Source organism: Alternaria conjuncta (genome assembly GCF_024043145.1).
Source record: "Alternaria conjuncta strain BMP 0040 chromosome Unknown scaffold_2, whole genome shotgun sequence".
In the NCBI taxonomy this organism is placed as follows: domain Eukaryota; kingdom Fungi; phylum Ascomycota; class Dothideomycetes; order Pleosporales; family Pleosporaceae; genus Alternaria; species Alternaria conjuncta.
This window is the reverse complement of record NW_026250091.1, coordinates 313,405-330,058: the sequence shown is the minus strand read 5'-3', so window position 1 is coordinate 330,058 and position 16,654 is coordinate 313,405. Positions and strand designations below refer to the sequence as shown.

General features: G+C 51.2%; 1 protein-coding gene across 1 annotated transcript; it reads right to left on the bottom strand.

Annotated features, from left to right (window-relative positions):
• Positions 1-1,752: 1,752 nt before the first annotated feature.
• J4E85_001201 (uncharacterized protein) lies at positions 1,753-16,440 on the bottom strand (the record flags this gene model as incomplete). The annotated part of the gene is made up of 1 exon (XM_051465488.1): positions 1,753-16,440. One exon carries the CDS (start codon positions 16,438-16,440, stop codon positions 1,753-1,755), a length of 14,688 nt encoding a protein of 4,895 aa, XP_051330045.1.
• Positions 16,441-16,654: the final 214 nt, after the last annotated feature.

Here is a 16,654-nt window from a genome sequence, read left to right as displayed (position 1 = left end):
CGAGTCGAGAGCTTCCTGTGGCAAGTCTAGCATCTTCCATAGGAGGGCGACAGAGCTAACCGCGTCGGAATTAGTGGGCTCCATGTAGAACAAATACTGAAGATCTCTGGAATTGACTCGATGCATCCAGGATCTAAACGGGAACAAAGTGTGCTGGGTAGAGGACACTTGGGCAGGTGGTAGAGGTCCAGGCGGGAGAGATTCAGCGCACCGAACTGCTAGGATGACTGGGAACACATCGAGCTAGATGACCGGAAAAACGGGACAGAGATGGAGTAGACGAGAGATCATGGCTGCATGCATAGCCGACAATTGCCGGGCCCCATTATGTAAGCGAAGCCAGAACTGCGACCATTGACAGACGGTGGTGTTGGTCCAAAAGCTTCTGCCATGCACTACCATGCAGACGTACAACATCGTCACAGTCTTCGTCGCCAGCACGTTGTCATTCACGCTCACTCCCTAGTGACTGCCGCCTCACGCGTCGCGCCCATGTGTATGTAGTGAGCGGCAGTCCATGTGAATACCTAGGTAATTGTAACTCAAATTCGAGATAGTAACATATAACGAAGACGATAGATTCACGCTCGTGGATGATTACGCCCTGAACTTCTCAATTTTGGAGCATCTTTACTATGCGCGGTGAGCAGATTTCATGCCAGATTGGTGGTCATACGACTAGATTCTACGTGCATTGATTTGCTTTCTGGTCGTTAAATCAACGTGGCTATCTACGCAGCATCTACTAGGTAATGTCTACACTAAAGCGGAACGCGTTCGCAGGCGTTGCAACGAAGCAAGCAGCCGGTATTCCACTCCTACAACATACTTTGCGAAACGATAACGCCAAGGTTCATGGCCCATTTCAGAAGCAAGCGAACATGGAAGTTTGGCTTGACAATGTGATGATGCATGGACACAATAAGAAGATGAAGGACCCTAACACGAACGATGAGTCAACAGAAGATGTTTGGGCTAGCGCTAGGTAACAGCCCATCATAGAGGAAAAGAAGTCAGAGGACCTCTAGAAGAATGAGATTAGTCAGTGCTAGACACTGTCTAGTGGGCAAGGAGCATGAGATGCTAAAGAAGTAGTGGAGAAGTCAAGCAGTTCGTTCTATGGTGCTCAAAATCAATAAAAAATGCGTAGATGAAAAGAATATCTCGTCCGGAGATAACGTGGTTCTTGACCAATGGGTATCCTTGAGGTAGGCACTTCACTCTGACGACAAGCGACCTTGACATAATTTCCAAGTATTGAAGCAAACATGACCAGCATTGCTTGTCGATCCTCAGCTTCGGCATGACTCTTTGCAAGGTTACGAGACTGTGAGAAGGCTTGAGTACATGCTAATCAATCCTTAAGGCGTCCACTCGGCGGTGAGAATTGCCTGTCATCCCACCCTGTTTCACCCCACTCGAGCAAGACATCGAGCGGATGACTCCGTCTCTTACCTCTCGCAATCAAGAATTTCTTAGCATGTTTTTGCATGTGCACTTTGTAGCTAGTTGTAGTGAGTGGCTGTTGGTTGGATTATCCCAACCTTGCATACAATACAGCTAATGAGCGAGTGTGAATTCAAACTACTAAGAAAGAGACTTGAGAGCACTTCAAACATTGAGTGGACAAAACTTTTGAACTGCTAACTACCGTTCCCTAATTAAAACGCCATTTCCTTGACTGCAAATGCAGCCAGATTAAACCGACCACCCACAAGTGCAAATGCACATACATAGGATGTAAGTACCTATTTAAGCACTCCCCGCAACTTCACCGAACCACTGCCTCAGTGCCCCAGCCAATACGCCCGGTAACTCCCTCACATCCCTCACAACGAGATAGTACCTGAACGGGAACTGCTCCATGTACTTGTATCTCACAATTTTTCCCTCAGGCGTGAACACAGCAGACTGTAAATCCAGGATAGAAGTCTTGGCTTGATCCTTCACTGGCACAGGTGGCTGGGCACCACGGTTGTCAGATGGCACAGGTGTTGATACCGACGGAGCGGTAGCAGAGCTATCGATGATGATGAAGACGATCATCACACGCTCTTCTTGCGCTTTGCGAACGAGACGTTGGATTTCCGCGTGATCGTCGCAGAGACCATCACTGACAATGAGCATTAATTGCCAGAGATCTTCACCCGCTGAACTCGATCCGTTCTGTCGCGCATCCTTGAATAGCTCCAAGCTCTTGTCGACCAGACCACGAACGTTGGTCTTTTTGGCGTCAAAGCCAAATTGCTCAAAGACACGTACACCGGCTTCGGAAGTGAAGGGCTTGTCAAAGTCATGCGCAACATTGACTTCGTCGCCAAAGCCTACGACGCTAACCTCGCCAACTTCTAGCATCGAAAGCGAGCGAGTAACAAGCGTAAGGGTCTTGAGTGCGAGTCCGCTGGCTCCGCTGTCGGCCATACTGCCACTGTTGTCCAATGCGATCATGACCTGGTAGCTTCTCTTGCTTGGCATGCTACGTCGCAGCCAAATCTTGTCGCGTTTATAACCTGATGCGATGTAGGGAATAATGCGCTTGAGGTTGAGTCGCTTTCCTGTGCGGAAGTCTCCACGAAGCTTTGTAGCGAGAGTGGGTGCAAGGATAAGGCGGAGATGCTCGGTCAGCTGTTGAGAGAGCGAATTTGTCGAAGCTTCGTGCGCAAGCCAGAGGGCGCGTGCAGAAGTGGGATCTATGGTATCTGGATCGAGGTGCGTAAGCGAGAGCTGGGCTTCGATGTTATCAGCAGACGACGTCGTAGACGAGACATCATCTTTGAGCGATACAGCATCGGCCATGTCTTCATCTTCTTGATCGGAAAAGGGTCGTGGTTCGCCGACGAAAGCCTGAGGCTGGCCTTCCATCGCATTCGACTGCGGCTGCTGAGCTTCTTGGTCTTGGTCTTGTTGCTGCTCAGGCTCCTCCATATCAAGGTCCTCATCGGCACCAGTCCTCTCTTCGTCTTTGTCATCGGGGCGGGATGGCAGCTTGTCCTCCTCTTCATTCATTGGCAGAGCCATATCGTGATCCAACGTCTTCGCTTGATCCTCAGTTGCGGTGCCCAATGCTTGCGTATCGGCTCGCTGTTCTTCGTCACCAACGTGCTCAAAGTCCGCATCAGCCATGTCGATCTCTTTATCGATTTGCTGAGCTTGAGTCTCATCCATTTCTTTGGCGTCTTGAATCTGCTTCTGCTGGTTGTACCACTTCTCGAGCACATCGCCCAGTTTCTTGAAAGACTGCGCCTCACGAGATTCCTCAGGTTGGTCTCCCTGTCCTCCAGCATCTGGCGCCGCATTTTGCCCAAGTTGACCGTCCTCAGTTGTCGGTGCTTGTTGCTGTTCAGCTGATTCGCCTTCCTGGCCTTCGTCTTGGTTTGCAGCACTGGCAGATGTTTGATCATTCTTGTTCGTGTGAGCTTCTTCATTGGCTTCTGTACCCGCGCCGGCTTCGGCATTAGGATCAGCATGATCGGTGTCTTTCTGCTCGCGAGCCTCATCGTCCGGCATGTTTTCATCTGGAAGAGGAACAGCATCGTCGTCGTCCATCGGCTCATCACCCTCGTCTTCTTGTCCTTCTTCTGGCTGTTCCTCATTTCCAACATGACCGGCTGTTTCTTTTTCCTCTTCGTCTTCCTGCTCTGGGCCGACATCTTCGTCCATGGTATCTGGCAGTGCTGGATCGACTTCTGGCTGCATGTCTTCTTCTGGCAGATCATCTCCCATGTCCATGTCACCAAGATCATCATCTTCCTTGCCTTCGTCATCTTGACCGTCCATGTTCAAGTCTTCTGGCAGTTCCAGTGTCTCTTCCTCTTTCGCATGCGGATCCATCTGCTCTTTCTCGCCAACGCCAACGTTCTCATCCTGCTCCTCGCCTTCCGTCTCCATTTCCTCGTCTTCCTCGCCCTCCTGATTATCGTCCTTCTCGTCTTTCTCGTCATTCTTTTCGTCCTCGCCACTCTTTTCCTTTTCCTTTTGCTCGGAAGCAACTTGCTCGTCTTGATCTTCAGTTCCCACATCTTCATTGCCTTCTTTGTCCTTCGCGTCGTCTTCCTTGCCACCATCGTCCCACATCTTCTCGTCAACAGCACTCGGGCCGAGGTCGTCGACACTGCCAACCTCACTTTGTGCATCATCATCTCCTTCCTCGCCAGACTCCTCGCCCTTATCTTCTTTCTCTCCCATCTCTTCCGTCTCACCTTCCATCTCTTGCTCGCCCATATCGACAGCATCTTCTTGTTCTTCAATACTGCCCTCACGTTCACCCTTCTGCTCCTGTGCCAGATCCTCGAGGTCTTCATCGTCTTCAATATCTTTGGAGATGTCTTCGGCACCTTCACCTTCGCCGAGGCCAGTTCCAGATTCAAGCTTATCGTCCTTGCCCTTCTGGGGATCGTTAGATTTCTCGGGAGGTTGACAGAAACCTTCCGTGCCAATCTGGATGAATGACTTCGACAGACGATGCAGTAGATTCGCAGTCGTTGCATGAAGCGCATCAAAGCGATTAACAATGTACTTGTGCGTCGCCACATACTGATGTAAGATTGGCTTTACGCATGCAAACAAAGCGACGATGACTTGCAGATTGGCATCTTCGTGTAGGTAATGCATCCTTTCGAGGAGCGTTTGTAGGGCTTCGCTGATTTGAGGAGAATGCAAGCCAACAAGCGCAGTGGCGAGTGCTTGTTCCTCCTTGAGGAGCCAGGACGTATCGTCGGTCGAGGTCGGTATGTCTGCCATGGCGGCCTCCACATCTTGCATTGAACCAAGGACAAGATCCAGAGAAGCGAGTACGTCTCGAGCATAAGACTCAACTGTTATGCGAATATCGATTAGAGATCTGACAGGATCGGCAGCGGGATACGAGAAAATGAATGGTTCAAGGTGCAGAAGCACTGTCTTTGCCATGTCGTTGTTGTTGACGGATGCGTTGAACGCCCGCTGAAGATCGGACAAGAAGGTTTTGACGGTGTTGTTGGCTTCTTGACGATCGATGGACTGGACTTTGAATGGGAGCTTCGGCGACTGGTCGTATGCATCGGCAAGATTTGTAGCAGTACTGGTCCAACTGCGCATTTCATGAATCAACGTATCGAGCTCACTTGTCTTCCCGAGCCTAGCCTGAGCAGTCACCACATCGGCGGCGGTCTTGATCATAGCAGCAAGCCACCGAAGTTGCGGCTGTACAAAGCCTGAGACATCCACATGGTCGGAAACTAATGTAGCTTGACCGGGCGCCAACTGGCAGATGCTATCAACGAGTGACACAGGTGCTTTGATCTGTTCAAGACTGAGCGTAGCCTTGCTCAGCACACTGCGCTGTCGGATACAGGCATTTAGCAGGCCCTCTAAGTAGCCAATGCTTCTTGCTACGTCGTTTGGAGTCAGGTCACCAGAATGTTCTCTGGTAACCGCGCGAACCTGAGGCATGAGGTTGAGTGCTTTATGGAGGTAGTATTCAGCGGAACGTCCGGTCATGTTACCTCCCTTGACCAATGGAATAGTAGAGAGTATTGTCGAAAGCTCATCTTGCTTTGCTAGCGTGTCCACGCTTAGATTCGAGTTAATACCCATCCGCCGCAGCTCCTTCATCGTATCGGCGTAGAGCTTGCGCTTCTGGGTCTTGAGGTGTTGTACGGAAGTTTTGTTCTCTTCCGTGAGCGTCGTGGGTGTCGCCTTTTGCAACTCAAGTATAGAGCTTGAGATCTCAGCAATGAAATCGGTGATGTACGATGCACCGTCGACAGTAACGGCCTTTGGTGTTGTGAGATCGCGCATCATCGAGACTGTGATAGCAAGATTCTTGAAGCGAGCAGGCCTCTCATCCCAGCCTGGAATGCTCGTTGCACAAAGCTGGAGTCCTTCGTAGCTGGCAGCAGTACTAGCAGTCTCCAAAGAGACGTCTTGTAGCAGGTGATCTCCATCAGGGAAGCCAGCGCCCATAATCCCAGACACAGGCCGACTGAGCAGTGCCCTAAATCTGCGGACTAATTTAGTCAACTTGCGATGATTGGCTTTTGCACTCTGCTTTAGGACCTCAATGTTGGTGTCTTTCCAGCTTGCAAGCTTGATTACATCGGTCATCTGCTTCTCTAGAGTTTGACGACCCTTGGTAAGAGCGTCATGCACGGGCTTCTCAAGGCGCGAATAGTAGGCAAGGAAATTGTCGAGTGCATCGTGTACAATCTTGAAAGTGCCAAGGTCTTGCATGCGCATGCTTGTATGTTGGCAAAGCTGTCTTAGAAGCTTTATGCGCTGCTCAAAATGTCCAAGCGTTGTCGACTCAAAGAATCCCTCCAGCGTTTTGAGCAGATTCTTGACGTGTGTACGTAGACTCTTCTCATCTTCGCTGCACTCTGATGCGGCAATGATGGTCTCATATGCCACGAAGAACCAACTCTTCGCGTCGTCGCGATACTTCTCCTCTTCCATGTCGAAGAGTCGTGCCCAAGTGGTGAGCTCAAGCTCTCTCCAGCTGACGAGGAGATTGGTGAGATCATCGTAAAGGTTGGCCGTGCTATACTCTTTGCTGGCAACTCTCTGCCATTCGTGCATGTATGCATAAAGTTTCTCGGCCTTCGTGATGAACTTGGCCACAGGATCAACATGTCGAAACTCGAGGGTTTCGTCGCATGTGCGCAGAACCTCCGAGAGAGTGGCATGTTCTGGCCAGATATTACGAATCTGGCGGTAGCGCGTCTGGATACGATGGATGAGCGTGATGAGACGCTTGGCCTCTGACAGATTAGGGTCAAAGTAGAAGTTATAGGTTCTCGCTGTGCCAATGGTCGACAGTGCGTCGACCTTCTTCTCAAGTACCAGGTATATGGTTGGCAAAGCATCTTCGTGTTTGCTATTGAAGCCCTTACCACCCGATATGCGGTTCACTTCAGTCGCACACCACTCTAACAATGATTTGATAGAATCTGAGGCATCCCGGTCTCCGCCAAAGAGTTCGGCATGAATGTTGGCGAGTCGGACCGCATGATCCCGTGAGTTAGATGATAGTCGAGCTGAACTGACTACTTCTCCCTGATCTTCGTCATAGTCTGGGAACAAAGTTGGATCCTCTTCGTCTGCGTCGTCGTCCAGCCCACGGTACGTATACAAGCTGGAGTTTTGGGCCTCTTTCTCTTGGTCTTGGAGTAGCTTGGTCTTCCAGTCGACGTAGAAGCTAGCAAACAAGTCATGAATCAGGGCTCTAACTGGTGATGTCGTCATGACCGCGGGATCGGTTTTTATGAGTGTGAGCAAAGAGTAAAGGGTATGCCACCTTATATCGATAGCGTGTTCGCGCTGCCGTAAGCTCTCGTGCATGGACTGCAATGTCAATTCTGCCTTCTCCATTGGCTGAGTCCGCCCGAAGAATGGCGTCCTCGATGACATGTATGCTAAACTTCTGCTGACACTGCTTTCGACCCTCTTCTCTTCTTCTCTCCGGCCCATAGTGAGGCCAATTTGTAGGCAAGAGAGGAAGCCTACTGCTATGTCTGTGATGTCGTCGTATTCCCGATATCCTTCGGTGAGTCTTTGTGTGATGCGAAGGATGTTTTGCTGCAAGGTGAGATCACGAGCAGCTTCGTGGACGGACATTGTTCCGTTCAAGAGAGGCTGTGTAGTACTCAGTAGGTTTGTGAATTCGCCCTGTAGATCGTCGAGCTCGGAGATAACGGGGCGGACGATAGCCGGGACAGGCGGCTCTTGACCCATAGTATTGACCGCCTCTTCGATCCGACGGATGCGGAAACTTGTCGCTTCTCCAGTGAAATCGATTTGAAACTGTCTCAAAGTGCTGAGGGCATGCGAAAGAGAACTCTTCTCTGCGTTGAACATATCGCGTTCGATCATAGGCCGTAGCGCGGGATCGTGCGGGTAGTTTGGGACATACAGCCGCAAGCCTAAAAGGCCTAAGTGAGTCCACGCTGCAGCGTCAATATGAGAACCAGACAATGGATTGCAGTGTGCGATCCCGTCCTCTAGAGCCACTCGATAGGAATTCGGGATGTCCGCATCCGGAGATATTGCGACTGAGCCTCCAATTGCCGACCCCATAATCATACTAGAGTGCGATGCAATAATCTCGTGGTAGATGTCCTTGTAGATCATGTCTAACGCAGTCACCTGGCCCTGCGTTATGTGACAAGCGTCTAGTGACAGCTGTTGGGAGAGAACCTGTAATTCCGTTTCGAATCGGTCGAGCTGTGCTAGCTGTACTTCCTCGACAGCGTGGAGCTTTGCAAATATGGCAGTGTGGAATCGGCCTTGTAGTACCATAGCGTTTGCTGATTTGCGCGTCAAACCAAGATGGCGATACAGTCTTGTGAACTGTTTCGATCCATGCTCAGATCGCTCGAATGCAAGATTCATGAGTTTCGTCGCTCGCCTGGCGAACAGGGCTGACCGTGCCCGCGTGGCGACAACAGCTGAGGTCAGACCTGATTGTCTGCTCGTATCGATGTCGTGGCGTGTTATGTCTAGGAACTGACAGAGCCCTTCAAACTCGTCTTCGAAGTATGGAGTAATGAGCATATTATCTTCCCCGATTGTCTGCTCAAGGTCATAGATGGCCGCACTCAGACCCGCGATGAGTCCTTTGGCATCAACTTGGTTCTTTCGAACGAGCGTGAGGGAACTTGCAACCCTTTCGCGTAATTGTATCATCTCATCTACGTGCAAGGTTGACTGCCACATGATCGCATCGAGCCGGTCGGCTAAGCTTTCGAGCTCCAGAACAGCGCCCAGCTGAGAATGAGTTGTCGGTGTAGACGGTTTGAATACTCGCCAGATGTGTTCCATGCCCAGGCCAGTGGTTAACTGAACGTCAGATCCAAATGCAATCATCTGCTTAGCGAGTGTAGTACTCAGGGTTCGTGAGAGAGAACCCGACTCTTCGGTCATGGCAGGAGTTGCGGATGTTAACATCTTAAGATAAGTCTGGAACGTGGCGCGATCGAACGTGGACGCCGTGGTGAGTCCGTGGAAAGCCCAGAATAAGGTTCTCAATGGCTTCAGGAAAGCAACGTCACGATGGTGAGTTTGTTGAACTGTCGCCGAAAGGCCATCCACAACTTTGACAAGACCCTGCCAGTACGCATGGAGGAACGCCGGCAACCTTTGCTTTTCTTTGCGTCTTTCAAAACGAGCGGATGGAAGATCCTGGATAGCGTGTTGCATCTTGTGAAGGTCTAGCATGATCTCATACATCGACGCACTCCAGATGCTCGTTGCATTCGATCTTTCGGTACGGCTCAGAAACAGCTCGTTACCTAGAGGATGATAAGGGCGAAGTCTCATTGACTCATCATCATCAAGCAGCTTGTAAACCGCTGAGATATGCGTTGCCCACGTGCTTTGCAAGAATTGAGCATGTTGTGATATACGGTGCTCGAGACTTCCTTGAGCCTCTGCGGATAATAGTTGCGTGGTAGAATGGCCGTTGGCTCCGTTGAGTTCGACAAAAGAACTTGACACGAGACCTTGCCGGGCCTGCTTAGTGAAACTTGCCAACAGACTAGAATCTTGGAGTCCCAGATGCTCGAAGCGGTACTCCAATGTTGTTGGCAAATTCTCTTCTTGTTCTTGGAATTGGCGATACCGATACATGACGGAATCAAGTGGATACTGCACGACCGGTCGATCGTCTTTAGAAGCTTCATCGCCAGCCTCCAACAGACATATCTCAACGGCTCTGTTTCGCATCGCTCTTGACAGCTCGCCATACTTGGAATCCATTGTCATGAATAGTCGGAAATTTGGATGAGGGCGTACGATGCGTGCTTCTCCATCGTCTGTAGAGTGTTCGTTGATCGAAAGGTAGCCGTTAGGCTCGAGTAGCGAGTTGAGTCGATCTAGAACAGCGCTTGAGCATAGATTTGCATTATCAAGAACAAGCCAGTTCCCTTCTTCGAGCGAGCGAATGAGAATGCCGTCGACCCATTGGAAACGTGCGCCGTCGATTTGTTGGCCTGAAGCTTGCAGTGATGATTGCAGCTTTTGAGCCAGCTCCGTCGCTCCGGGGCTCAGCCCCGAAAGCAAATCAAGGAAGTGCGCGACATTACTGTTGCCATGTACCAAAGACCCAGCCTGAAGTAGTTCCAACATCTGAAGATGGATGGCTAAGGGCTGCATGCTGGTCGCAATATGTCTTCGGACGAGCTGTTCCGCCTGGTGTAGACATTGATGCACCTCCCTTGTCGGATCCAACTGTTCATATCCGCCAACGAGGTCCATAGCATCGACATCAGCATTCATAGAGAAGGTGATTAGGTCTGCGCCGACGTAGCCTGCCAGCTGGCTGATCATGGTAGTCTTACCAGAGCCGGGTGGGCCCACGACGATTATCGGCCAATTCTGCTTCACGCTGACCAGAAGAGCTTCCATTGGTCCCAGCCGCGAGGTCCGAAGGGTCGACATGGCATCCGCACGTGCAACTGAAGTGTCGCGCGGTAATAGACCGAGGCCAACTTGTACTGTCATAGCGCTCAAGCTGTGAAAGAGACTTATGCGAGGTTCGTGAACCCCATACTGGTTCTCAAACAGCTTGCGAAGTCGAATGCGATCGCCCTCTGTGCGGAAACGCTGGGTGAATATAGTGTCCAGGAAATCCCGCGCTGAACCCGGGAAATCTGATGAAGTGAGAAGTTGCAGCCAGCGCAGTGTGTCGCGTAGATTAAACTCCCAAGGTGCGCCAAGATTACCAAATGCGCGACGGCTGACAACCTGCTCGTCCAGGTCTGCCACGAATCGGATAAGTTTTGCGACTTCTTGCTGATCGATTCCAGGGAATACCTTGTTACAGATGAGCGTCAGGTCTTCTGGGCGGAATATGTCGGCATATACGACGGTGAATCGGTTGACGAAGGAAGCTGGCAAACCCTTACGGCCACCGCCCTGGTGATGCGGATTCTGGGCTGCGAAGACTCTAAAATCTTGATGTTTGTGAAAGGTCTGGTCCAACTCAGATATGTAAACTTCGCCGCGGTGATCAAGGACCGCGTTGAGGCCTTCAAGTACTGACTGGGAGGCCAGGTTCATCTCGTCAAGGAGTACCCAATCGCCATTCTTCATTGCTTTGAGGAATGGAGCGTCACGCCAAGCGAATGTACCGGCGGCTCCCCCTTCGACAGGCACGTCCGATCCGAATAAGTCCATCAGATCTGTCTGCTCAGATAGATTGAGACGTGTCAAAGGTTTGCCAATCGATCTGGCTAAGGCAGTGACTAGCGTAGTTTTACCTACACCGGGGTTTCCTTCCAACAGGATTGGTTTTGGAAGTTGTAGTGCGCGAACTATCCGCATCGCGTTGGAGCGAGTGGTGGGTGCTTCAAGCGCAAAGTTGGACGCCAGCGAGGCTACCGACGAGAACTTGGGGATGGAGAAAGAGCCTAATTGGAAAGAATGCTCCGTATTTGAGATGTCAATGGCGGCGAAGTACATAGGTGCGACATCTTGACCCAATAGCTTGCTCAGGTGATGTAGACATGTCCTCTTCTCATCATCGATAGTGGATGCAGAAATAGCAAGTAGACCTGCCGGGTTGGCACCAAGTGTGTCAATGAAAACCATGGCCGCACCGTGGGTAACTCCAAATATAGGATCGCCGTGTTTCGAGTCGTTGACGAAAGACACCCATGCTAAAGTATCACGGACAGATATTGAAGAAGCAACAGAGGTGTTGTACTTGTCATTGAACCATTGTGAGAACGAGACAATAGCTTCAGCATACTGAATCAAGCTTGGTCTCAGCTTCGATCGCACAATCTCGAGGATGTCGTCGAGGTCGGACATTGCTGGAACCCAGATCTCTGTGAAGCGGTTTCGAAGGGCTGGCGAGAGCTCCTTCTTACCGTAGTCTCCACCTGGGTTCATAGTAGCAAGAAACTGGAACCCATCGCTAGCTGTAATCATGGAGTCCACCGGACCTTTCTCTGCCAGCAGAAGGGAACGCGAAGGCTCGAGAACGCTGTTCAGGCGCTCAAGCACTGAGTCATCAGCTAGCGAGATCTCGTCCAGAAGAAAATAGTGGCCTTGCTTCATTGCGTACACCAAGCTACCATCCGCCCATTCAAACAAGGCACTTGCCTTAGCTCGACTGAATTGTATAGATTGGCGAAGCTCATCAGTGATTGCACTGGGTGAGTCATTAGTGATGTTGTCGTAAAGCGTCATAAGCTCTTCGAAACCCAGCGAGCCAGGGTCACCCTGAAGGCGTTCGCCCAGAGTCTCATGGAGTGCTTCAAGCACTTGCTCTCTTACTGATTCCTCAATAGCGGCCCGGTTTCTGATCGGTCGTTGCGCACCAATCAAGTCTCCAGTTTCAGTGTTCTGGTGAGCATTGACGATGTGGAGTCGGTTGTTGAATTGCTCTGCGAGTAATTGGCAGACAGTCGTTTTTCCGCAACCAGTCTCTCCGATAAGTAGAACCGGTTCATTGTTTCGGATAGCATGTGCAACAAGAACCGATAAGCGACGCATGGCGCGGGTCCAAACGATATCAGTGGTGACCATAGCCATACCATTGCCAAGCCCTTCGATGTTCGATAGGCTGTCAGATCTGAACAGTCGCTCTTCGTCTATCGTCACCCTCGGGCCCTTTTCGCTCATCACGGTCTCTAGAATCTTCTTGACGGCGACTCGCTCATCCTCTTTGCGCACGCGTTCAGCAAGAAGCATGTAACCGTTGTTGGCTAGGTCTTGGATTGTGTCTGCTTTGCGCTGAGCCCATCTGAATAGGTCTCGTAGTGTCGCAAAACTCTTCTGCTCAAAGATACGATTCTCCTGTCGAAGTGTGGAAAGCTCCCGATATACCTTGACAATCCGCTTGCACCATGTTTCCGGAATCATGGTACGGCGATGTAGAATCTCCGTCAACTCTTCTACCGGTATGTCGTCGAAGTGTAGCTCCAGGAAACGATTACGGAAAGCTCTTGAAAGCACCTTACGTCCTCCGTAGAGACCAGCCGGGTTCTGTGTGGCGAAGAGCATGAAGTCTTCGTGTGGCCGGACGACCTCTTGTGTTTCTGGAATGAGTAGCTCTCGGTTGTCATCGAGCAGGCGATTCAAAGCTTCGAGAACATCTGTAGGCGCCAGATTGAGTTCGTCCAAAACGATCCAGTGGCCCTCACGTAGAGCTCGTACTAATATACCCTCTTGGAACGTGAGCTTTCCGTCAAGTCCGGAGATGTACGACCCTAGGTACTCTTGCAAGTCGGTGTGCTCATGGTTGTTGATACGAACGAACTTGTTCCCTGATCGCTTGGCTAGGTACTCAATCATACTTGTCTTACCGGATGAGGTAGGGCCTTGGATCAACACTGGGTACTTTCGTGTGGAAGCAGCTCGAATGAGGTTGTCCATGTTGCGCTGAACAAAGGGGGTGATGATGTAGTGCGATTGCTCCTCCACATCATGCACACCCTGTCGGAGCCAGTAATGGCCCTGTCTGACGTAGCCTCGACCATCTGATGGTTGCTGTAGTGGCTTTCCGAGCTCAGCCTTTACGGAAGTCTTTTGCGGGAAAAGATGCTTGGTAATAAGCGGAGCGATCAGGTCTTCTGAAGCCTTGCCTAGGAAAGTCAAGAAACTCATGTGAAACCCTTCATACAGAGCCCGACGGAGAGTACAGAGCGGCGCAATATCCCTGGCGTATGACAACGTCCGTGTCAAAGTTCGCAGGCTGAAGTGGGCTTTTTGATCTGCGCCATCGACGAGCATGTTCGCTTTCGCAAGTTTTTGAATCTCAAGGTACAGAGTAGTGACATCGCGTGCTATGCGCACGATTTCTGGATCTGTTCCGTCTCCGCCGAGATATTTCTCCACGATGTTGCGCAAGCTCTTTTCGTCACCGTCTGGACTCTCGACGTATAGCTCAGTGAATCGCGATCGGATGCCCGGTGGGAGGTCCTTCTTGCCTACATCGGTGGCCGGATTCATCGCAGCGAACACTCTGAAATTGGGATGTGCGACCACACGTTCGACATTGCCAGTCTCGGTCAGGAGTATCGATGGGTTCCCATCTGGGCCGCCGCCCAAAAGATCAGTAAGCGCCTCTAGTGTGTCCGAAGACGCCAAGTTGATCTCATCAAGCAATACCCAATCGCCATTCCTAACTGCCTTGACGATATTGCCTTCCAGGAAAGAAAAGGCAAACGCTTCCGAACCACTAGCAAGCTGCGCCTCCAAGTCGTGCAGATCAGCTGCAAATTTCTCCCATCTTGCTGTCGGGAAGTTGGCAGGTAGCGAGTCCATCTTTCGCTTCTTTTTAGGCTGACCACCATCAGGATCCGGAGATGACGTTTGCGATTCGTGTGATTTCCTGGCTGCATCAACCATCTTCAGAGCCTCGCGCCACAGTGAACAAACGCGCTTCCAATCGCCCTTCGCAACACGTTTTCCGAGCATTTCGATGAATCGCAAGTTCTTCTTTCGTGAGAAGGTGGTATCGAAGATTTCATCAAATTCGTCCTTGAGTGGGATGACAAGGCTGCGTACATTGACAGGCTTGAAGCCACCCAGCAGATCGCCGCTCTCGCTTTGTTGTGACAAGTTGAAGGCTACGAGCTTGCGACCAAGCTGCTCAGCCAGATACTGGATGCAGGTTGTCTTTCCAGTGCCCGTCTCACCCACTAAAAGAAGCGGTTCTTGACGATCGACTGCTACGGCCACCTTCTCAAGCAGGCGTAGGGTGTAGTCATTGGTTGAAAATGGCCGTGCTGAACCCGATTTCTTAGAAGACTTATGCTTAGACAATCGCGCTCGTCCAATCTGAATAGTGCCGGATGATGTAGTCTTGGAAGGCACCTGGAGCTTGACTTCGCGGTTCCTTAACAAGTGGTCTCTGCGCTGAGGGTCGATGTGTAACTCTTCTGCCACACAGGCCATGACCTTCGAACGCGCGCCTTCGGTACGCAGACTTCCCGCAAAGCAATCGAATGCCTCCATGAATATGTCGTCCTTTTGCGCGTTGCTGAATGATGCAGCCTGTCCAAGAAGTACCGCGATCCGGTCGCACCACTTGAGTAAGTCTCGTGGTGTCATGGCTCGAAGTGATGTACCATTCTCGGATGAGAATTTGGGATCTGAGTACAGGTCCAATAGCCGTGCATAGACCTCCATGATGCTGGAAAGATGCTTCTGCAACGCAGGATACTTTGCGTGTATCACCTGACGGAACTCCTCTAGATGAGGCATCTGCACTGTGACAGATTTCCAGAATCGATGGCCAATCATGTTCTGACGGGGTATGATCTCCTGGCCTCTTGGGTTAAGGGTGCTTCGCATAGTGGCGATGATGCGGAACCCACGCGCTGCTCGTATGGTCTCTCCTCTGCTGGGTATGAGTAGTTCACCGCGTTCTATGAGGGGTAGCAGCGTGCTGATAACCTCGTTTGGCGCCCGATCGAGATCCTCGATGAAGATCCACCGGCCTTCCCGAACAGCGGTAGTGAGTACTCCTGCGCGCCAGCTAAAGGTTCCCGGCTTAGCTCCGGTAGTGTACATTCCAATCAGTAGCTTTGCGTCACTTTGTTCGTTCAAATGAAGGGTAACCATTCCGTCGAGCTTGTTGAGCTGCCATGCGAGATGACGCGTAAGAAGAGTCTTGCCCGAGCCAGCGAGGCCCGTGAGTAGGATAGGGCTGGACCCAAGAAGTCCATGAGCGATCTTCTTTAGGTTTTCCTCTGTGGTGGCTGTCGAGACGAGCTGGGCAGGCCTCTCTTGGGATGGGCTTCCGTCCAACCGAGGCAGTAGAACACCATTGACGTTGACTGTATACGGCGATAGGTCCTGATATAAAGCATTCGCGTACCTGTCTATCCCGGAAATCTCCTGGCCAATCTTGCTCTGTAGATATTTCCACCTCTTCTCTTCCCAAAGCGACAAAAAGCGGTAGTCGATGTGCTGACCTTCCCATGGCCCCTCGATCTCCTCCTCTCCAAGGAATCGCTTGATCATTTCTTGGGTCGCAAAATCCGCCGTATGCGCGTATAAACAAAGCGTCCGTATGGCCAGGTACCGTACAACGCGACTTGTGTGCTGAGACAGGCGCTCCAAAGCAAGCGGTCGTACATAGTTAGTGAAGTTCTTGCAGTCGTAACTGACGAGTCGGAATGTTCCAAGAAGAACTTCGACAAGATCAACATCACTGGTAGCGCTCATGATTTCGATCGATGATATCGATCCGATGATTGGAGAATCAGAAGTATGGGCCAGAAATCGTTCCACGTGCTCCGCGAGGTGAGGCGCAAGTGGTAGTAATCGCCCAAAGGCCGCCACTTTCGCGTCGGTCTTTGAGCCAGACTGTACCCACCGCGCGCATAGTTCTGTGAGGAGACTTCCATGCTGAACAAGAATGTCGTCTGTGGATTCGGGCTTCAAGGCTTCCGTGGCAAGCGTGTTGATGTCGACCATTTTACCGGACTTGCGGGTATTGATTCGTTCCATTTCTGCAAGGGTGGGGTTGTGATAGGACTTCGGGGCGCCTTCCCATAGTTTCGACGCTTCAGTATGTCCGGGAGGTGGTGTTGTGGCGGTGATGTCTTGAGGCCTCGAAGTTCTCTAACTTTTTTGCGGGTCTGGGAACGCGCCAAGACGCCAACCCAATTAGTCGTAATCCGCTCCGCAAAATCTCATGATGGCAGGCACGCCCGCAACGTAC